Source organism: Pagrus major, chromosome 16, assembly GCF_040436345.1.
Source record: "Pagrus major chromosome 16, Pma_NU_1.0".
Taxonomy (NCBI): domain Eukaryota; kingdom Metazoa; phylum Chordata; class Actinopteri; order Spariformes; family Sparidae; genus Pagrus; species Pagrus major.
This window is the reverse complement of record NC_133230.1, coordinates 12,423,020-12,446,718: the sequence shown is the minus strand read 5'-3', so window position 1 is coordinate 12,446,718 and position 23,699 is coordinate 12,423,020. Positions and strand designations below refer to the sequence as shown.

General features: G+C 41.7%; 2 protein-coding genes across 2 annotated transcripts; one reads left to right on the top strand and one right to left on the bottom strand.

Annotated features, from left to right (window-relative positions):
• The first annotated feature begins 826 nt into the window (after positions 1–826).
• On the top strand, positions 827–18,317 carry ago3b (argonaute RISC catalytic component 3b). Its single transcript, XM_073483443.1, has 20 exons — positions 827–935; positions 1,118–1,397; positions 4,982–5,153; positions 5,353–5,473; positions 5,715–5,923; positions 6,589–6,725; positions 7,662–7,796; positions 8,061–8,148; positions 8,250–8,397; positions 8,628–8,747; positions 8,830–8,952; positions 9,668–9,801; positions 10,187–10,371; positions 10,496–10,655; positions 10,749–10,839; positions 11,067–11,261; positions 11,592–11,726; positions 11,949–12,050; positions 12,265–12,464; positions 12,901–18,317. Exons 2-20 carry the CDS (start codon positions 1,379–1,381, stop codon positions 13,007–13,009), a joined length of 2,583 nt encoding a protein of 860 aa, XP_073339544.1. The 5' UTR covers positions 827–935; positions 1,118–1,378; the 3' UTR covers positions 13,010–18,317.
• Positions 18,318–21,879: 3,562 nt separating this feature from the next.
• LOC141011079 (free fatty acid receptor 3-like) lies at positions 21,880–22,875 on the bottom strand. Its single transcript, XM_073484301.1, has one exon. The coding sequence runs from the start codon at positions 22,873–22,875 to the stop codon at positions 21,880–21,882; it is 996 nt and encodes a 331-aa protein (XP_073340402.1).
• Positions 22,876–23,699: the final 824 nt, after the last annotated feature.

Here is a 23,699-nt window from a genome sequence, read left to right as displayed (position 1 = left end):
TGAGAAGCAAATAGATAAGTAAATATATAAAATAAAACAAAACGATTATTTATTTCCCTCAGGCGGAGCAGAAGTAGAATATAGGTCAGCATAAAATGGAAAAAAATATTACTTAAGTACAGTATAAGAGTAAATTAAGTGTGTAGAACAATAATAATCTGAACAGAAATCACAAAGATCTTTCTTGTGGCACTGTAGCTCCAGTGATGAAAGTTTGCATCTGCATTAAAACCAAAAATATATTTATCTTACATATATATACTTGGCCTTCCAGATGAACCTGTAATTAAAACAGCTTTCCTGTAACTTTTCTATTTGTTTACACACACTTTCTCTGTTTTGGCTGGTGGAGAGGCTTTGGGATGGATATAATGCCCACCATTTTTATTTATTCCTATTTTTCCTTATATTCTTTTTGACTCATTCCTACTAATTTTGTTGTGTCATGTCTGAGCTGCTCTGTGTCGTATATGAAAAATGCAATAAATATAGGCCTATTCTACTCCTCTTTTAGTGCTTTTAATATCAGATACTTTAAGATTTTAATGAAGTACTATTTGCATGGGTGGCTCTCACTTTAACCAAAGTAACATTTTAACATGATGTCTTTACTTTTGCTCATATATGAATTTTGGGTACTTTTTTACAACACTGTGGAGCTCTAAAAAAACAACAACAACAAAAAACACCTCACAATTGAATCATTGATTATGCTTTTGTTTTGAAGGAGAGACTCCGGAAGTCTCGCATTCCTATTCTCGCGAGCTTTATATGAGTGAGCGAGAGGGCGGTGTAAGTGCAGATTTCAGACCGGTTTCTAGCCGATACCGAGGAGGACGCCGGGGTAGTGAACCCCCTACGTATCTGTTCGATAAAAGAAGAACAGCGGATTGTCACGTTCACCAACGGGGACGACGAATTCAACCGCTGACCGGGTAAATACGTGTACCGGTGTTGTGTGTCGAGCTGCCAGCGAGTCGCTAGTTGTCGACGGCTAAAGCTAACTGACGCTGTTAGCTTACCGCCGCTAGCGACTATCAGTTAAAACTCAGCCGACTCCGAGGCTGAACTGTCACAAACACTCGCAGCGCTGAAAATAATCTCCATCTCCTTCCAGATACACGAGGCGCAACTCCACACGTCGACAGCGGGGACATTTTGTACAACTTCGAGCTGTCATTTGCGGTGAGGCAGGTCGGGTGGAGAGGACTTCCAGCCGAGGGGGACCCCAAGCGGCCCGGTTCCACATCAGCGACCGGGGAGCCGCGAAGCCCGAGGAGCCGGGGTGTCGAGCAGCGGAGCCATCGGCACGTTTCTTCAGCGGGTGCAGGGAGAAGTGATCACTGTGTGCCGGGTCATCCGGACAGAGACCTCATGAATGGAAATCGGAACAACAGGTGGGATCCCCCGACTCACGGCCACGCTTAACAGAGCTAATTTGGCGTTCAGGTGGTGCACTTGTGGTTATTTGCAGACGGTGTGCGGGGCTAAACGCACGCTTGACCTCCCCCCATGTTTTCACCATTGGGGAGCTGCAAGTGTTTTTAGGGTGATGTAGGCCATCAACGCGGTGGGGAAATAAGTTGTCAAGGCTATCGGGGGGGCACAGCTTGAAAACTCAAATTCCCATCTTTAGCTGCAACGAGCATAATGTTTGACTGGTCACTTCTGGCCTCGTTGTGTGTGTGTGTGTGTGTGTGTGTGTGTGTGCGCCTCAAACCAGTCTCACGGGTTACTTGTACTGTCTACGTCATTCTTTGTCGGCTGTCAAAGGCAGGTGGCGATCCCGTCAGGTGTGCGTGAAGTCTGTGAGAGGCTGGCTCACTTTCAGGGAGGTGTGTGTGTGTGTCTTGGCTTGTGTGTGTGTGTGTGTGCGTTCATATCCGTTTGAAAGGCAGCCTTTCACACTAGCTGCTGCCATAGTTACCCAAGCTATTGAATAATGTTCAGTTAACCGCTGCCTGCGATAATTACAAATCAATTGAGCATGGCAGGACATTATTCAATTTACTTCGTTGCCAAGGGGCTCAATTTGTGAGTCACAGCTTGTGTATTATTGATGTTGTTGGGGCCAGTGCTGGACTAGGAGGGGGAGAAAACGGGCCAAACTGGTTCACTGAAACCGACCCATTTATTGTCCACCCATTTTTCATCTTATTGAGCAGTACAGAGCCAAGCTTCATCAGAGTTACATTAAGAGTTTTTTAAACAGTCAGATACATTAAGGGACTCATGAATATTTAACTCATAATAACTGATGTATCAGCGGATATCAACAAGGTTGCAGCACTCTGCCTATACTCAAATCTGTGTAACATGCGTATTTGTAAGTAGAGGCGGGTGTGATTGGCGAAAAGGACGTTATGGGATTTTTTTCCTGTCAGCGGACTTTTGAGCTGATCCACTTGCTTCAACAGGCCAAACTTCCCCTCGTTTAGACTGAAATAATAGGACTGTGTGAACGTGAGATGTTGGTGCAGTCTATATTTGTTTCTTGAATTGAGAGTGAGAAGTGAAAAAGTCTTCTTTAAAGTCGGCTGGTTGCACCACACAGATCAGCCTCTAAATAGTCTTAGAAATAGAAATTCATCTTGCAAACACCCAGAGTCCCCCAAGCTTTGTTTTGTTACATGTTTTGTGTTATTTCACCTTTTTAATTTTGTGTATTTATACATGAATCTTCAGTTTATCTTCATTAAAAAAAATCGTTCCTGTTTGAGTTCCCTTTCAGTAACTTGAGAGATCTAAAACATTTTTTTCTCCGCCACACATCTTGATAAGAGCTGCAGCAGGCGGATATTTTTTACAGTGTCGAAAACTTTTAAAATAGCCATCATATCTTGACAGAGCTCAATAGTGTTACTTGACTTATAGTCTTAAGCAGAAAAAGTAAATTCTCTGAACTGAGAAGCTCCAAGTGGAGAATGTTTGGCCTTTTTGATCTTAAGTAAAATTAAATTTAACGCTTTGCAGGTTTAAAAAGTATCTGTCTGAACAGCATGAGTGTTTAACACTTTAAGAAGTCTGCAGAGTACTTTTCAATGGTTACGTTTTTTTGTCCTGAGCATCTAGTGTAGTGATGTCAGGACTGTACAATATAACATCAGTGGAAGAGTCTATTAAAGTGCGTGGGTTAAACATGTGGGCTGACACCGGCTGTGTGGTGCATTTGTATGATGAAGCAGACTGATAAGTTGTCATTAATTCTCTCCATTGTTGCTGAATCAGTACAGTGAAGCTTTGTGTTTTCGGGTCATTACAGCTGCTATCTGTTTTGTACCTTTTTGAGGATGTTTTCCACAATTGCTCAAAGAAATCTTAAGTTACGATTCTTTAGTTGTCATGTTTTGGTTTAAAAAAAGTTTTACAACATTCAGAGCGGCTGCAATTAATCGATTAGTTGTCAGTTATTAAATTAAGTCAGATAGTGTGATGATTAATCTGTTGGAGCAATTTTTAAAGAAGAACAACTTCAAAATTATCTGATTTTAGCCTTTTATGTGTGAATATGTTGTGGTTTCTTTACTCCTTTGGGACAGTAAACTGAATATCTCTGGGTTTAAAAAAAAGACTTGGCCTCTGGGAAAGACTGATTGATTGATCAACCTTTTTCATAATTTTCTGGCATTTTATAGATCAAACAAGTAATCAAAGTAATTTTAAAGAAAATAATCGACAATGAAAATAATTATTAGTTGCAGCCCTAAAAACTTTCTTCAGGTACTCTTAGGAGAGTAATGAGTTATGTTTAAACTTTAGTTAGTCTGTTAAATGGGTTAAAGTACAGACTGGTTTTGATCTCACAGGGTCTTCATCAGGGCCTAAGTAAAAAAAGATTAAGTGCTACTCTGAACAGATGATACACTGGGAATAAACAATAATGCATCACTTAATAAGACAGAATATACAGCCATTGCAATGCCATCAAATATTAATATCCTAAAAACAAATAACGACCATAAAAATAAAGTAAAACATAGTTGTTGTAGTTGCTGCTGCTCAGAGGTGAGTGAGACAAATCTGTGTGCACCTGTTTTTCCTCCTCCTGTCAGAATGCCTTTAGTTGCCATAGAGAAACTGTCGCAACATGGGCACTATCATCATGGGAACAGCACAAGGGAGGAAGAGACCTGGGGAGGGAGGCTTCAGCAGAAAGTTCAGTCCTTCACTGAAAGATGACTCCTTACGGCAGGTCCAGGGTCAGCCCTCGACCCTGACAGGAGCTGGAACAGTTTAAGACTTTCCAGCTGCTGTCGCACTTATTTCACGGTCGCAGTCATTATTACTGCTTTTTTTTCTCTTATTACAACACAGAACACCTCTCACTATTTTAACAGCTTGAGCTCTGTGCAGACTTTATGTCATGTCAGTCATCGATGTGTGTGGATCCTCTGACTCACATTTGTGGAAATTGTGTGGTTGTCTGATGTCACATCTTTTTTCACTGAGTACTTTCCAGTTTGGCATTTCTGAAAATTGGTGTCAAATTTGCGTGGTGTGTCACCCGCCTACTTCTCCTCTCGTCTGGCAAAGGCCATGTCACTCAGCAGAAGTCTGTGAGCGCTGAGCTGGTCTTTATTCAAAATGTCACCAAACTCTGTAACCTTTTTATACGGTCATTATCAGATGGATGTGTGGGGAATGGTGTCGCCCGGTTTGTTTCAGTTTTGTCAGATTGACGTGAGGCAATTTCTAACGTCCCTGACCATCTTCAGTCCCAGCAGCCACCGGCTGTTCTTTCCTCCTTATTAACCACTTCCTTCCTACAGTTAGTCTGCCTCTCAGAGGTTGTTTGAAGAGATATAATACAGTCATGAGTAGATGTTTGGGCTCTGTTTTAGCCTTGAATTTACATAAATGCAGTTGATGGATATTGTAGGTCGTTTTTTATGTTTGATTTTGTGGGATTATGTGCCACATCACATTGTTTGTTGTTTTTTTTCTCTTCTAACTCATTTATATTTGGCATGTGTTGTTGCAGGAGCCGTTGGAGCCCAAGCCCTTTTTACGTTGCCACGGCGACCTGGCTATGGCACCATTGGGAAGCCCATCAAGCTTCTGGCCAACTGCTTCCAGGTGGAAATACCCAAGATCGACGTCTACCTGTATGAGGTGGACATCAAGCCTGATAAATGTCCTCGGCGGGTCAACAGGTAACAGACTGAAGCAGCTTTCATGTCTTTACAAGTAGACCATCCTCAGGACACTGGACTGGTTTGTCAAGACCTGAGAATCTAGCTACTTTCAGTATGTCATTTTATGCCTGAAAAGTCTTCAGGTAAGCTGTGTATGCCTACATTCATTCTGTATGTTGATTGTGGTGTGTGTTTCTTTCCCTGGTGGTATTTTCAGGGAGGTAGTGGACTCCATGGTTCAGCATTTCAAGGTGACCATTTTTGGCGACTGTCTGCCAGTTTATGATGGGAAGAGAAGCCTCTACACTGCTAACCCACTTCCTGTCGCCACTGGTGGGGTAAGACTGTACTCTGAAGTTTGGGTGCTGGTGTTTTGTGCAGTGTGAACGAACAAAAATTACAGTTTAGTTTGACAGAGAATGTCAAGGTCAAAAATTGTTGTGTGTCTGACTGCTCAAGTCAGATTTTTGTGTCATCCTTTTGTCAGTGAAACAGCCCGAAAAAAGACTCTCACTTACGTTAAATCAAAGTTAAAGTCATATTTAATCAGGCCACATTAACCCTCGTTTTCCTCATCAGGTCGATCTGGATGTCACCCTGCCAGGTGACGGCGGGAAAGACCGCCCGTTTAAAGTCACCATCAAGTTTGTATCGTTGGTCAGCTGGCACATGCTGCACGAAGTGTTGACGGGACGCGCTGTTGCTGAGCCGGTGGACCTGGAGAAACCCATCAGCACCAACCCCGTTCATGCCGTGGACGTTGTCCTTCGACACCTGCCCTCCATGAAGTAAGTTGTTTTATTCCTCTTTTTTGACAACTCTTCTTAGGAACATTTTTAAAATATCTTCCTATAATATATATTTGAGAATAATACTAGAATTTAAGACCGATGATCAATCTGTCTGCTGCAGTTTTCAATGTGTAACATGTTAGTTTTTAGTGTCAATGACAAGAAGATAAAGACAGGAGTTACAATCTAAATAGCACTGAAGCATGAGAAGATCATTTCTTGTTGATTAGTTCTAGTCATGAAATATTATCAATGATTACTTCCATCCTGGAGCTACTGGAAAGCTCCGTGAATTTGTCATGCAGTATTGCAACCACAGCGTTGTCACAAATTGAAAACACACTTGTTTCCCTAAATTTAGTATGTTAGGTGGGCCGAGTGTGATTTGAGTGCAACATGGAGACACAGATAAAAAGCATCTTTTATGTAATCTTACTCAAGATGTGCCATGTGCTAAATCCATTAACCAAAATAGCTTTTAGTAACATGAACGAAAACCTTTTTTAGCCTCCTGTGGTTTCAGACCTGTAACTCAGAGCTTGTGTTTGCTGCACTCAATGAACCACACAGGAAATGCAACCAAATCCCAGCCCAGGTGGAGTTTTATTTTGGTGCTCTACTAACCTTTTTGTCACCTTTGTGAACTCTTCTGTCCTCATCAGGTACACGCCTGTTGGACGATCCTTCTTCTCCTCCCCAGAGGGCTACGACCACCCGCTAGGTGGAGGTAGAGAGGTCTGGTTTGGCTTCCATCAGTCGGTTCGGCCGGCCATGTGGAAAATGATGCTCAACATTGATGGTGAGTAAGCACTCTGGGAAAGTGTGTGACAACATTATGGATCCCAACAGAGATAGACGTTTTGATAGACAGTAAAATCCTTCTTGTTTAACCAGAAACTTCCACTATGTCGCTCTTGCCAAGTCCCCCAGACTCCATTTACAGAAATGTCATGTCAAATGTCAAATGATCGTAAAACACACTTCATTCAAACTCAACAGAAACAAAATAAAACTCGTCAAAACCATCGTTGTCAGTCTTTCCAACAATCACATCAACTCTGGTTTGGACAGAATAATCCTTAATCCATCCAGGTAAATGTGGAAAATATCACAAGAAGAGCGTGAGAGAAGCAGTGTGGGAAACAGTGTGTAGAGCCAGAATATTTTTACATCCAATGCGGTGACTTAAGGATTTATTTCAGTCAAACCACAGTTGGTGATTGTTGGAAAGACTAACAAAGATAGTTAAGGTGAGTTTTTTTGTTTCTGTCGAGTTTGAGTTAAGTGTATTTTACATTGATAAAATAAAATGACTTTGTCTGTAAATGGAGTCTGGTGGATTTGAAGAGAACGACATAGAGGTTGTTTTTGATTGAACAAAAAGATTTTACGCCTTAACAAGTGAAGGAATCCTTTCCATAACTAACAATGACACTTGGAATAACAATCTGAGCCTGTCAGTGGTAAAAACAAGCACTTTTTGTGGTCAAAGTTTGCCCTCAAGAATTACATTGCAGGCATTGTAGCTAGTGGAGGCCATCTTCTGGACCAATTAGTCCTTTACACATCAAAATATGTAAAAATAAGACCTAGGTTTAAAAATATTGGAATTCCACTCCATTTTATTTTGTTGATCCTGGTGAACTGGTTTATTAGCAGCATTCCTTCTAATGTGCAGGCACTGGTCAACAAACATTCTGCTTCAAATCTTTGACCTTGTCCTGTATCATTTCAGTGTCAGCCACAGCTTTCTACAAAGCCCAGCCAGTGATCCAGTTCATGTGTGAGGTGTTGGACATTCACAACATTGACGAGCAGCCACGCCCTCTCGCTGACTCCCACAGGGTCAAGTTCACCAAAGAGATCAAAGGTATGTCACAGAGGAAAGGCAGAGCTTGTTTTCATTGCGCTGCAGTACGAAGCCTTACCCTAACTACTTGATGCTGTAGTAGGCTCTTCAGAATTAAATGTTTTCCATGTTATGACATGTTATGTTTTATTTGATGCATAAAGGAGTTACAGATTAAAACCGTATCTTGGTGAGGGAGGAATTTAAGCCTGTTCAGTTGTTCCACTCCAATTATTTGAATGTTCCGGATGCTTATTTACATCGATGCCTCCACCATCCTCACAGGTCTTAAAGTGGAAGTGACACACTGTGGAACCATGCGTAGGAAGTACAGAGTCTGCAATGTAACACGACGCCCTGCCAGCCTCCAGACGTATGTTTTTTCTACGTTGCACTCCAGTAGCTGTGAACCTGCAATCAAAGCTGTTGTTGGCTTACATTAACAGGAAATTCTTGTCACTTTGAAATCCACAGATTTCCACTGCAGCTTGAGAATGGTCAGACTGTTGAACGTACAGTGGCGCAGTACTTCAGAGAGAAGTACAATCTGCAGCTGAAGTACCCCCACCTGCCTTGTCTGCAGGTGGGCCAGGAGCAGAAACACACCTACCTGCCCCTGGAGGTAAGGACCAACACAGAGGAGACAGTTTTACTGCAAAAATCATCAGTTTTCTTTGTTTTTATGAGTTTTATACATAAATCCAAGCATCTTTTTCTGCATTGTGATCTCAAAAAGCAAAACAAGAAATCAACTAACATGAACACAACGTCAGACTGAATGAATGACGTGGTAATTCAGTGTGATTATCAGCCTGGATTACGAGCTGGATTAACCCGAGCTCCCATTTTTAGGTGTGCAACATTGTAGCTGGACAGCGCTGCATTAAAAAACTAACAGACAACCAGACGTCAACCATGATCAAAGCAACTGCTCGCTCAGCACCAGACAGACAAGAGGAGATCAGCAGACTGGTGAGTATCTCGTGGACCAGAGATAAAACGACAATAGGCTTCTTTTTTCCTGACATATCAAATTTTTTTTTTTCTGTTTTAGGTGAGGAGTGCAAATTACGAGGCCGACCCGTTCGTCCAAGAGTTTCAGTTCCGCGTGCGCGATGAGATGGCGCAGGTGACGGGCCGCGTCCTGCCGGCCCCCATGCTGCAATATGGCGGCAGGGTGAGCTCTGAACAATTTATGGTACCTTCCCTTTAAATCACGCTTCATATGCATGTGTGTTTGTCAACATTTTTCTTTGTGTGTGAGTCAGCAGGGTTTCCTCCACTTTGTTTCAAGATGGACCAATAATTTGTAATTTGGTGGCCAAAACAAAAAACTCTGATATTCTGATTCTTTTTAAGTATTATACGACTCTTTTAGCAGGAGGGTAAACATTTCAAACTGAGCCACAAACAACAAATTTGGACACATTTCTGTGTGGAAACCCTGAGATTACAATCTGATGTTATACTTTTCTCCCTGTTTGCATTTTGTTTATCTCATGTCTTTTCTCCTGTTTTTAGACAGACTTTACGCTGTGGTTTTATACTCTTTAACACATGCATGCTGTTCTAAGACATCATGCATACAGGCAATTTTAATTTGAAAGAATTCTCTGTTTTGCATGTCAGCCATTCAAAATTATGTTTTCTGGCAGTACCTGACACGCTAAATGCATGACCCAATCAGAGCCAATCACAGATAAAACTTTAAGGTTAATTTGTCTCCAGTCACTCTCAGCCTTTAGATAATCAGAAGCCCTTCATCTTGAGATCCCCACTGGCTGCCTGAACCCTTTAAATCTTTGAATCCATACCTTTTTTCCGTGTCCTCGTACTGTTTGTGTCTGTGTGACTGTCAGCCCCAGCAGATCAACCCTGCACTGTCGTTGCAGAACCGCACAGTGGCCACACCCAGCCACGGGGTGTGGGACATGAGGGGGAAGCAGTTTCACACCGGTGTGGAGATCAAGATGTGGGCCATCGCCTGCTTCGCCACCCAGAGGCAGTGCAGAGAAGAGATCCTGAAGTGAGTTCTCAAAATGACAGTTAGCTTGCTTAGTTTGGTCTAGTTACACACATTTTTGCATGAAGCTGTAAAGAAAATCTTACATTTAAAAATCCAAGTTAAATTAAGATTTAGATAAATAAAAAAACACATTTTGGGAGTAATTAAACTAGGATATAACAGTTGAATATACAATTACATATTAATTATTTAAACTGCAACAGGACATATTTTCTTCAAATAAAAAACACTGATTGAGGAGCAATAAATTACTCCTCAAGAGACGAGGAGAATTACAGACTTTCCACCCATAAATCACAATAACCCAACACTCTGCTGGCAGTGAAATTTAAAAACACATGGAAATGAAATGAGCATGTATAATTCTTTTTTTCTTCTTGCAAAGGAGCTTCACTGACCAGCTGCGTAAAATCTCAAAGGATGCTGGGATGCCAATCCAAGGCCAGCCGTGTTTCTGTAAATACGCCCAAGGAGCGGACAGCGTGGAGCCCATGTTCAGACACCTGAAGAACACCTACGGAGGGCTGCAGCTCATCATCGTGATCCTGCCTGGGAAAACGCCTGTCTACGGTACGAAATAACTCCGACATAAAGACAAACCTGACTCTCTTCATGTGAGGTTTGTGAGGCATTTAAGTGCATACAGTTAACAGTGAATGATGAGTTAAAGGAATATTCAACCTTTGCCCCACAGCTGAGGTGAAGCGGGTGGGTGACACCCTCCTCGGCATGGCCACTCAGTGTGTGCAGGTGAAGAACGTGGTGAAGACGTCCCCTCAGACCCTCTCAAACCTCTGCCTCAAGATCAACGTCAAACTGGGAGGAATCAACAACATCCTGGTTCCTCACCAACGGTACATTCAACACAGAAATGTCATCATCTTGCCAAATTGTTAAGATTTTGTCTGCCTGACTGACAGATTTTTTGTCTCTTCTTTTCCATCCAGACCTTCTGTGTTCCAGCAGCCTGTCATCTTCCTCGGGGCTGATGTCACTCATCCTCCAGCAGGAGACGGGAAAAAGCCATCTATCGCAGCGGTGAGATTTCACTTCAGGAAAAGAAACACTTGGCCAACTATCTTGTATTTTCTCTTCACTTAGACTACTCTTACAGATCTGTGTCTCTGCCTTTTAAGTGCACTTGCTCTCCCTGAAATAATGTTGTAATAACATGTAAGAACGTACTTACTTTTGCAGAAAAGCACAGAAAGATTGTTTCTTAAACACTATAATTGCTGACCCCTCTGACTGATGTACCTGTGCAGGTTGTGGGCAGCATGGACGCCCATCCCAGCAGGTACTGTGCTACAGTGCGGGTCCAGAGGCCCAGACAGGAGGTCATCCAGGACTTGGCCTCTATGGTGCGAGAACTCTTGATCCAGTTCTACAAGTCGACCCGCTACAAGCCGACCAGGATCATCTTCTACAGGGATGGAGTGTCAGAGGGACAGTTCAGACAGGTAAAACAACTGGTTTCATCTCTTATTTCTTCCATGTTTTGTCAGGCATTTTGAAAATGTTATGCCGGTTTAAAAAAAAACTTTACTGGTAGCTGTAATTTTCTTCTATACCTGGGGGCTTCCATCAAGGCAGCAGTGTGATTGTTTTATTCAGCTCCTCAAGACTTAATAGGCACTCTAAATTCCTCAATGAAATTTTAGTGAGATTCAGCTGTTCAAAAAAATCTTGCTTTATGCTAGTAAAATATTTTTTCTATACCCGCCAGTTGTACCTAAAGCATGCTTGCTAGTTTGTTTTCTCAGCATGTCTAACTGTATGTTTGTGTGCAGGTTCTGTACTACGAGCTGCTGGCCATCAGGGAGGCTTGCATCAGTCTCGAGAAGGATTACCAGCCGGGGATTACTTACATCGTCGTACAGAAACGCCATCACACACGTCTCTTCTGTGCAGATCGCAACGAGCGGGTGGGAAACACAAAGGAGCTCTTTTTGTAGACAACACTGAGAGTCTTATTATCATTATTATCATTATTATTATTATTATTATTATTATTATGGCTGCCTCCTCTCTCTACTTGATGGATTACATTTTTTTAATTGGGGCAGAAGATTGTCAAACATTTTGATTCTTAAAGGCGATAATTCAGGTGTTACCCGCTCTTAAATGTTTTTGTTTAATTGTTTCAGGTTGGACGAAGTGGAAACATTCCTGCCGGCACCACCGTGGACACAGACATCACCCACCCCTACGAGTTTGACTTTTACCTCTGCAGTCACGCTGGGATCCAGGTGAACTTTTAACACTAAAAACCCTAAACTCACTGGAAAAAACAGTAGCAAGATCGAGAACTATGGCTTTATAGAGATTTTATATCATTACTCTGTTGAACAACCAGGCTGCCTCCCTGCTTCACGTAATTTTATCCGCTGATTGTTTGTCCTCTCTCCATGGAGCTTCTCTCTCTTGGGTGTGATTAACTCGGCTTTCCTCCCCTCCCTCCAGGGTACGAGCCGGCCTTCCCACTACCACGTTCTGTGGGACGACAACTGTTTCACCGGCGACGAGTTCCAGCTCCTCACCTACCAGCTGTGCCACACCTACGTCCGCTGCACGCGCTCCGTCTCCATCCCAGCGCCGGCTTACTACGCCCACCTGGTGGCCTTCCGCGCTCGCTACCACCTGGTCGACAAAGAGCATGACAGGTGGGGAGAAACGGACACTTTTTTGTCAGAAATGAATGGAAACAGCAAATGTATTTATCTGTAGTCAGACATTTTTTAAGAATTTAAGTCCACTTCTTGTATCTTGAAGGAGCTATATAATATTTTTATTGTAGCAGGAATTTATTTGATCAATGCCCCAGTTGGGATTCATTAATTTTTCAGGGCAGACAGCACTAAGTGGCATTAATGTGGAAAGTTTTACTTGTTTGTGGAAAGTAACTGAGTGCATTCACTTAAGTGCTTTTCTTCAGAACAATTGTTTCTCCATGTCATGCTGTTTCACTACAGCGAGACAATTTTTTTATTTTTTACTTAAATCTATAGTTACTAGTTTCTTTTCAAATTAAGATTTTGCATTTTCTGAAATCTGATTCTTCCTCACCATCATTTCCTTCTTGTCGTTTCCTCCCGACAGTGCGGAGGGCAGCCACGTCTCAGGGCAGAGTAACGGCAGGGACCCGCAAGCGCTGGCCAAGGCCGTTCAGATCCACCACGACACACTGAGGACCATGTACTTCGCCTGAACGTGCCCTCTGCTTCCCTCCATCTTTCCCAGCCAGTCTCAGAGTCCAACTTCCATCAGCCGCCTCGTCTCATCGCGCAGAGCGACCCCCGCTGGGCTGGTGCAGCTTTGGTCAGCGGGCCTCGACGGTTGCGACTGCAGGCTGCGTGAGGATGTAATAAGCCAGAGAGGAGTCACAGCCACATTATGCAAGTTGAAACCAGCCAATCGTTTCTGTGCTCCCGCTCGTGCATCTCTTATCTCCTCTGCTGTATTTAAAATCCTTATGGACTGTGTCTACTTAAAAGCTCGCAAGTCACGTCCTCGCCTTCCAGCAGCTCAAAGTTTTAATTTGCTGTTTTTTCCTTTCGTGTGTTTAAAGATGGCGGAGCAGCAGGGACAACAAAAACTGACGATTCTTTTGGTGCATGAAGCAGAGCCAGAGATGACCTGACTTGCTCCGTAGCCTCACGTTGAGCCTAAATGTTGCTGGTTAATATTGTAGACGGTTTTTATGAGTTTTGTTTGTGGGTTTTCAGCTTGTCTAGATCCAATATGTGTTATATTTCTCTGTCGAGCTAATGTGTGATTGCCATGGCAACACGTTAAGCTGAGTATGCCCGTAGTTGGCAGGCTGCCTTTTAGCGGTTACTCTTCTGTCGCCCTTTAAGCCAATGGTTCCTCACAGTCATTCAGCCAGACAGTAGGAAGCATGACTCTGCACTCTACCAACACAGACACTGAATGAATCTTAATTTTTTTTTTTTTTTTTTTTTTTTTTACGAAGCCACGTACAGCCATCGATGAGGTATTGTGTATCGCTTGTTGCCTTACTGCGAGGCGAGGTGCATAAAGAGGACTGCTAGAAAACAACGCCATGGCCACAAAATGGACAATTTTAAACTTCTTTCACTTCTAGTTCAGCTTGGTACAAAGTGTAATACCAAACGTTTCTCGTGTGTTTTATTCCTCTTGCTATTTATGAGTTTGTTTTCATTTTAACTTAAATTAACGTTCGTTTTCAGCAATAGCGCAGAGTAGACGGTTTATATCTTCTGACGACCACAAACCTTTTGACTTTTTGAGGAACTGACCAATGTAGTTGTCAAGAACTCCTTCAGTGCAATAAGGTGTTAACGCAGAGTGAGCAGGTTCGAGCAGTGAATGTTTTCGACCAGTATTGGTGCGCTAAACATAGTTTACGAATGAGTTTTTGGCAGGTGACGATGAGCTTGGAGTCAGGAATGTAAAGTGTTTGACATTCTTGGGAACACGTAGGACTGACGCCGCAGGTGTGTGGATCAGTAGTGAGGTGGGATGGTGTTTGTTTGGAGAGATTAAACAAAGTGCCTGATTCGGTTAGATGTGAACTGTTGGAAGGTTTTTAATCGTATGTTGGTTTGGGTGCCTCTGTTAATGCATTCAGTGAAATGGGCTCAGAATCCCTCAGCGCATGCCAAGTTTGTGTGATTATCCCTGATGTTAAGGTTTCTCCTGACCGGGAAATAATTGCCTCCATATCGACTTAACACACTTAGTTTCTGCGATCAGAGTTTGACCATCACATAAAACAAAGCTTACGTTGGTCATGAAATACGACAAACTGTTTTCTCCAGTTATCTCGGACTTATTGCTCAGTGATCTTTAGTGAGTTTTTGTGTCACATCCTAGAAAAAGTTCATGCTAATTTCATAATCTAAACACTCAGTCGCCATTTTATTGGTAACAATTGTCAAATTCAAACCAACCATTCTGCCATAAAGTCGACTTTATGATGCCTATAACGCTCAGGTGTTGACATAAAGGTTTTAATTAAATTATGTGACAAAATATTAGAAACACATCAATATTACGTGATCCAGTACGATAACACATTTAACTATGGCCTCAATAATGAAGCAGGATTAAATTAAACATTTCTGACAACGTCAACAAAAACTGAGCGTTATAAACGGCGTTGGAGTTTACAGGGTACCTAGTAAAGTGGCCACTCAGTTGAGCTTCTGCACTTTTTCTTCTCCGGATCTTTTTTTTTTCAGAATAATCGTCTATTATGTCATGAGCTCTAAGAAACGTAAAACAAAGCTTGTTAAGATCGCAGGGAGAAAACAAAAAATATTATTAATCACACTCGTTGCTTCTCTGTCGTTCGTTAGGATGCAGTTTGAAAACGTGAATGTTTGAGCCGGGTGAAGACAGACATCAAGTCATCACTGTTCGCTTCATATTCAGATTTCAGAGTCTTTTTCACCTGTAGAGCTGCAACAATTGACGGATTAGTTATGAAATCGTATATTAACTGCTAACTATTTTAATAAAATTAGAATTTTTTTTTTAGGAAAAGAGGTACTCCTCTATGACAATTAACTGATTATAGTTGGGTTGTGAAACACTGATCGACATTTTTCACCATTTCCTGAGATTTTATAGACAAAACAGCTCAATCAATTAATCAAGACAACGGATCAACGGATTAATCAACAATGAAAATAATTATTAGCTGCAGCTCTACTCACCTGGCTTTTTTATCTCCAAAACTGGTTTCAGCTCTTCATATTGTACAGTATTGAGTAGCTGCAACTAATGATTACATTCATCATCAGTCCATCTGCAGATTATTTTCTCTGTGAATCATTTCGCCCATAAAATGTCTTTTTAAAGGTCCATTATGTAGGATTTAGGAGGATCTATTAGCAAAATTAAATATATTATTTGTAATTATGTTTTCGTTAGTATATAATCACCTGAAAATAATCATAATTATTGTGTTTTGGTTACCTTAAAATGAACCGTTTATATCTACAGAGCAAGCATGTCCTCTTCTACAGAGTCCGCCATGTTTCTACTGTAGCCCAGAGAGGACAAACCAAGCACTGACTCTACAGAGGGCCTTTACATTTCTCGCAGCCACCGTAGTGGAGGCTGAGGCGAGGGAAACTGGACCCTTTTTAAAATGTTTGTTATAACTTCCAGCAGTCAAGGGAGATGTATCAGATTTATCTATTTATGGCGGGAAAATGACCAAAAAGATAAATCTGTTATCATAAATAGTTTTCTGTCAACTATCGTCGCAGCTCTAAATCAGAGACAGCACTTCTAAAAAAAATACCTTTCTACTTTGGAGAAAACAGTCTGTCTTTATGCAAAGGGGAACAGGCTAACGCTTATATTATAACAAATTAATAATCAGTAGAATCACATAAAAGGACGTCTACTTTAATGCCTTTTTAATATCTGATTTTGGATTCCTGGTCCTTCATGGTCTCGCAGTATAGTTTAACACAGACGAAGCCTTCAGGTTTCGTCACTCGGACCAAACCAACGTGCCTGGTCGGGGTGAGGGTGGAGGACTCTGGGGGGGGGGTTGGCTCTCTACTCTCACAGCCTTACAGCGTCGTGCTGATGGGCTCTGTACTGCTAACTGTGCTTAGTCACCAAACTGAAGCTGCTATTACAAAACACATTATTTAATAATTCATCAGATACATATAGGCTATATATTGATACAGAGAGACGAAGACGATATGGTATTTTACTGCACTTAAAAAGATGCACGTGTTTAAGGTTGAACAGTCGTGATGCTGAAGATGTTTGTTGTTTCCAGGCAGAGTTTGAGCAGATATTCTTTCGTTTGGAGCATTTTAATTGGAAGAATATCAGAACAGGTTGTCCCCTTCCGTGTTTGTTGTCACGTTGAAGCTGTTTCTTAACGTCAGACATTACCAGCATTTGATTTTACTTGAAGAAAATTTAGTCGTGGGCATGTTTAACATTGTTGGCTAGTGCTCTGCTTGTTTTTGACAGTCTATATTTAGAGCCTTATTACAGGAATCCCTTTCCCGCTCGTAACGCCACGTACAGTAAATCGACCTCTGGACATCAGATGCCTTTTTTCTCAAAAAAATAAAAGCATTTTTAAGTCAGAATTGAGATATATTTATATGTAAAGATATTAATGTAATGCACACACCTTATTTTTTCTAACAAAGTCCTATTTGGAGCAGAAGCGTTGATAGCTGTAGTGAAATATGGCGTTTAATAATATTAATAATAATAATAATCGTAGTGGTCTGTGATAATTTTTCCAAATTTGATAATGCAATAGGTTTACTTGTGTGAAAAACTGCTTCATGGAGATTGTCGGGGTTGTTTTTGTCATGTAAGTGTGATCCGATGAGCCGTCAACCCTCCTCTGCAACGACCTGTGAAGACCTCCCCTCTCTACTGTTATTTTAATCATCTCAAAAGCTCGTCGAAGATGTGATGAGGTTAAGATATTTCTCATAGCATGTGCTGCAAACTGCAACAAAGATATTTTTTTGCATATTGATGATGAGCGGAGGAGGGTTGAGTTCGTCGTCCGTTAACAGACTGTGCCTTTCCTGATGGTGCTGAAAAAATAAATCAAAGAAATCTTAACTTTCAGAAAGGGCAGCGAGGCCCAAGTCGATAAGTATATATTGATACATGACAATACTGTAAGGTGTGAGTGTGTGTGTGTGTGTGTGTGTACATGTGTTGTGTGTGTGAGTGTGTGTGGATACCTCTGACATATGCCAAGAACACAAAATATGCAGAACTGATCCGTGTGGAGCTGACCGGACCAAAAGGCCTGTGGGGATCAGTTTAGTGGGCGGGCACTCGCAAGCACAACCCAAAAACTAACATTTCTAAAGATTAGAAAAGAAGGGGAACACTCATGACTCTGTAGGTAACGAGTAGCTCGGTGTAGACATTATGTAGCATTATTTATTTATCTTTATCTGTATAGGAACATGACGCCTCCCGTACTGCCTGTGAACACGTTATGTTCCTCTTTTAATTTATGTGTTCATTCCTCGGATGAACGGCAATAATGAAGTTTCTGTGCAATCACTTCGTCTGGCCTCGCATGTCATTATCACCACCTTTTTTTTCTTTTATGATTTTCTTTTATCTTCTAATGTGAAATTTAGACGTTTACAGATTTGGGATAGTTGTTCGGTTGAGTCGTTCCTCCACGAGTGCCCGTTTCTCATGTTAAGGGATTCCCCACGATAATAAATCTTTGAACCTCTGTGGTTGGCTGCATATCGTACTCAAAAAGAAAAATAATGTTTGGGTTTCACAGTATATTAATGTGCTTTTTTTGTTTTGTTTTCTGCCTGATTATGAAATGGTGTCACTTTTTAGAAGTAAAACTGTATGTTGAGACCTTTTTTTTTTTTTTTTTTTGTCTTAACACTCATCTGATCCTGGTCCTAAGTTGAGCCTTTTTATTCGGTTGTCATATTTAATTTTTTGAATAAATACTCTATGTATGAAAACGTGTGTGTGTGTGTGTTTGATGTTTGGACAGCAGGATGTTAAATCATGTTGTCATCTGCACTCATAAAAGATAATTGAACGCTCATCTTGCGGTTCATGATATTGATCTCTACATAATCAGAAGCTAATTATATGTAATGACAAGGGATGAGCTTGTACACCATCAACCAGACCCATTCAACTGGCGGCCCGTGGGCCAGATATGGCCCTTTTGAGGCCCTTTGATCCCTTTTGCCAAAACACTGTTTGAAGCTAGAAAGGTGGCAGGGTCTGCCACATATAAACAAAGTAAAACAGTATGAAAGTTAGTTTGTTTATTCAGTTTATTCACTCATGAAAACGAAGAAAGTTTATTTAGTTTGTTGAGCATAAAAAAATAAGTCGATGAAGATCTGAAGATTAAAATTTCTTCCCCAAAACTACATAGTGCAAGTTTACTAGTATCACATAACTAGTAAACTAACAGTGGATATAAACTTGCAGTGTACTTTCATAAACTAAAAAATGGGCTAGAAGTATATAAGCAGTACTTAGAAGTTCACTTAATTCACTGTATAGTTACAGTACAAAATAAAACTTGATGTAAACTAGTTGCGCACTCAAAGGTGACTAATCTTCCACTAAAAGTATTCTCAGAGGTGTAATTTTATAAAGTTAAATGTGGGACAATTCAGTCCCAAGAAGTATTGAAGACGTACACTTGCAAGTATGCCACTAGTACTTACTACATGATATTAGTGTACTTACTACATGAAGTAGATAGAGCGCTCCGCGTTGACGTCACGCCCCTTCCAGTGGACCTCATGGGACCTTATTTCAGAAAAACTTTGTATGGCAGTCAACAGAGAGACAATAATTTTTTGATCCTGTTGTGAATTGTGTCATGAATCACTGATACGATGTTTTTCAATTTAAAAGATAATTTTCAAGTTGAGAAGTCGCAGTTTGTCATAATAACGAAATATAAGACGTGAAGTATACTTCTTTTTAGTAAGGCAAAGTGAGCTGCAACACTAATGCAAATAATTAAAAGTGTACAGATGGTAAAAACCAAATTAAATATCCCAGTTACATTTCAGGTAAATATTAGTGAACTATGTGACCCAAAAACAAAGAGTTACACAGAACTGTGGATCATAATATGATTCTACCTGAAGCTAACAGGCCTCTTATTAAAAATGGGAGCGAATGAAAAAACATTCAGTATTTTTCAGCCGTCTTATTTGTTTCTTACTGGAGAAAAAATGAGTAAACAAGTAAATTAGATATTCACTGAACAATTTTTATAAATTGCTGGTGCAGACAATAAACTAATAAATGAACAAAGAGCTCTGTGAGCCAGCATGTCTGTCTGTCAGTATATACAACAGGACACTATAAAGGGATGTTATCTGTGTGTACATGCACTCCACCTGCATAGGAGCGCTGCGTTCATTATTATTGACAGGAAATGGCCAGAGGGCGGTTATCAGTCACTTCCTGTTTGAAGTCCCGTCAGATCAGACAGAGACACGCTTTATAACTGCGCCTCACCACAGCGCTGTGTAATCTCTTGTTTGTACACGTCCGGCTGTCCGAGCCTATAACTTCATATTAGCTCGGCGGTGGACAGTCGACGCTTCCTGCTTATGTAGTCCAACATCCCCTGGGTTTTTAATTGCTTTATCCCTCCCTCCTATAAAGCACTCCTATTTGATGAAACAGTGTCCCGTCACAGAAAAGGATATTTAACCTGGATGCTGCTCGCGTCCTGTTCATTTTATACCCAAAGGTCACAGAGAGAGCATGTCTGTGAAACATGTGGTTACCATGGTTCGATCTCTGAGAACATCAAACTGTTTTTCTCATAAACAGTATGTGACTCACTATTTGAGGATTTCTGCTCGGACAGGCAGGAAATCATTCATGTCATCTCAGGTAAATGTGGTTCTGGTGGCACTTTTACCTATTTTGTCTTTTAAAGATGTCCTCAGTGTTTGTCGACTATGAAACACAGAAGTCTGCTGCGTAATGTTCCAGTCCTGTAGGTTTATGTTATAGTTGTGATGATTCTTCCTCTGTTTTTCATGTTTTGTCTCTGTGGTTGTCTCTAAACACTTGAGATGTTTTTTCCCGACCTAACCTTTGTTTTAGAAAATATCTCTGTACACATGAGAACCTAAAAATGATTTCAAACTCTCAAACGAGCTTGCCAGGCCAGTAGGTGGCGATAAAGTCTACGTCAACAATATGTCAAACACCAGAGAAGAGCATTCGGAGCTTACTCTGAGTGTGGGCGCGGTACGACAGTCCTGCAGTTTTCTTCCAATAAATAATTCCTGGGAGAGTTAACGATTCACTGTTGCTGAGACTTTATTGCAAAATAAATGTAATAGTAAAACAAGAAGCAGTCCAATCAGTGTCCTTTAACTTCAACTGTAGCGTAGCAGACGCCCATCAACAGCAGACGCGTTCATGGTGCCCTCATCACCTCTGGAGGGTCCACACATATTCATGCAGTGAAGAATACTAATGTGATAATTTTCTTGAGTCAAATAACTAAATGAAAAGAGTGTAAAATATGCATGTTTTAAAAACCTCCTTTGAGTGATGTAAATGAAGACAAGGCTGAAGAGAAACCGGTTCATACAGGAGGTGCCTCTTTTTCATCTGGGTTCTCGTCCCAAAGGCAGACTGTTTAACTTCCAGGCACCAGAACAGCATTCACTTGCATCTATATCAAGTGTAGACCCTACTGCGAGGTCACCTGTTGGTTTGTGATGTACTGTTTTGCATAACGGCCATCGCCATCTTGGTTTTTTTTGAAGCCATGACTGATCATATTTGGATGAGAGGTTGGAGCTGGGGAGGATTTTCTGATTCGATCTGACTGAGAGCTTGTCAATCACAAAGTAGTCAAAGCGTACCCTGCTTTATCTTCTATTTTATTCTAACTGGGATCATAATTTACAAAATGAACATCATGCTGTGATTGAGATCATCAACTCATTAGGAAACTGTTTACTGAGGCAATAAATCAAGTGAGACAAAGGGTCATTTTCTCATAAGCTTACATGCAATCAGACTGCAAACCAGTACTGTCTCCCTCTGTTGGCCATCAGAAAAAGGGCAGGTTTAAGGCACTTCAGCATCGGCTTCGCTTTTCAGACACGGACGCTCCATCCATATTTTAGACAATGATCTGTGTACTTAACAATAATGACTTCCCTAATCAGAGGTCACATGGACTGTTTGCTGTTTTGCAGCCTCGACTCAGACGTCGGAGTTTCCCACTGAAACATATTGAACCTGAGCTAAGCGCTGAGTCACTTAGATAAATATGCTGTAATTGCTTTTACAGCACGGCACACTTGGTTTGTTTTGTCTTTTTGGTTGCTCTTTATTTAACTTGGAATGATCCTCCAGTAGAATCAGCAGATAAATAACTGACAATAAACATCGCAAAGGGTATCGACATACTCTAACTCGTCTGTTAGCCACAGTTGTAGCTCTAACCCTTCGTTCTGTCCATATTTTTTGCATGAAATAAAAAAACAAGCATACGCCCTGAAAAACACATTAAAGTCAACAACTTCTCCAGAACTTTCATGGATGGGGAGATTCCTCGTATTTCTGAGCCCTGGAGGGTCTCTGCTGAGGACCGTGAGGAGCCTCTCCACACCTCAGGAGGTGCAGCTTCGCCCTGATGTTCCTGCAGCAGTGGTTCAACATGCTTCTGACGGCCGCTGAGGAGAAGTAGAAGATGAATGGATCCAGGCAGGCGTTGAAGGTGCTGGAGAGCAGTGCCACGTTCCTCCATTCCTCGCTCTCCCGACGAACAAACCCCACCACGTGGGAGGCGTTGTAAGGCCCAAAACAGACGGCGAATACTATCAGCGTGCCGAGGGCGAGACCGATGGCACGCAGCCTCCGTCGCCTGCCGATGTTTGGAAGACGGGACATGATGAGGATGAAGTTGACATAGCAGTAGCAGCAGATCAGGAAGGGGATGCAGAAGAGAACGATGAAGAGCTCCAGCCGGACTTTCACCAGGATCTCCAGCTCGTCATCGCTGAAATCCAGGTAGCAGGTGGGTGGTGGAAGGGCAGGGCTGTTGGTGGTGCTGCCATTGTTGTTGTCAGTCCATTCACCTTTGCTCCACTGGGCGTAGGGGATGATGTAGACAAAGCTGAGGTTCAGAGAGGACACCAACCAGAACACGGTGCTGGCGATCACAGCGTAGCGAGGCCTGCGATACAGGGAGTACCTGAGCGGGAAGGCGACGCCCAGGTAGCGCTCCACGCTCACAGCAGTGAGGAGCAGGGTGCTGTTGTAAATGGTGACGTAGAAGATAAAACCAGTGAAGGGACACAGCGGGTAGGGCAGCAGCCAGGCCATACCATCATAGGCCTCCTTCATTTTAATCGGCAGGAACGCGAGGAAGATGAGGTCAGAGATGGTGAGGTTGAGGAGGAGGATGTCTATCGGGGTGGCCTTGCGATGCACCTTGCGGCAGAAGGTGCAGAACGCCAGGATGTTGGCGGGGACCCCCATCAGGAAGGTGACGATGTAGACGACAAGCAACAGGCGGCTGCACAACATGGCGGCTGCTGACACCAGGGACGAACTCTCAGACACTAGATACAAGAAAACATGAATTATGATTTTAAAAAGCAAAACTGAATAGTTCTGACTGACATTATCTGTCTGACTGTGAGGACCAATAATGATCACAGGAATTTCTAACGTTTTATCACGTTTTCAGCCAGAATAGCAGTGAGACAGAGAGCAACACTCAGACTGAAATACGCTGGAAAAACTGCCACTTCAAAAAGAAATAAAAACACAATAAATACAAAGGGCTTCTTGTTTGTAATAAGCAGATAAATCTTTCTGTCTAAAAATAACTATAGTGTACTTTAGTGTTTCCACCTCTCCAGCTTCCAGATCATCCAAACCACTGCCAGGATTTTGACTCGGATGGACTGGAAAACATGACCACATTTCACGCATCCTGGCTTCCTGGTTATCTGAATGAACTTTATTGATCCACTATTAAATTATTTATCAGATCTTTTATTGCCCTACGCCCCTTCCTGCTCCCTGATATCCTCAGATGCGTCGTTCCTCATTGTTCCAAGGTCTATTTTGAGATCAGGTCTCAAATGTTACAAATGTATGTGTTGTAAAAAGGCTGAAACATTTCCAGAGACAGCTGGGCACTGAAGGTTTTAGTATATGTTACTCAAATAGGAGTAAATCGTTGATATGTTGGGGACTTTTTTCAGCTGCAGATTTATTGCTCTAGTGACTAATAAGACATGTTTGTAGGACTGATTAAAATAAATTACAAAACCTGTTCACCATTATAAGTATACACAGTATAAGGATGTGGCTCATTGACTTGTTTTAACCATTTTTGGATC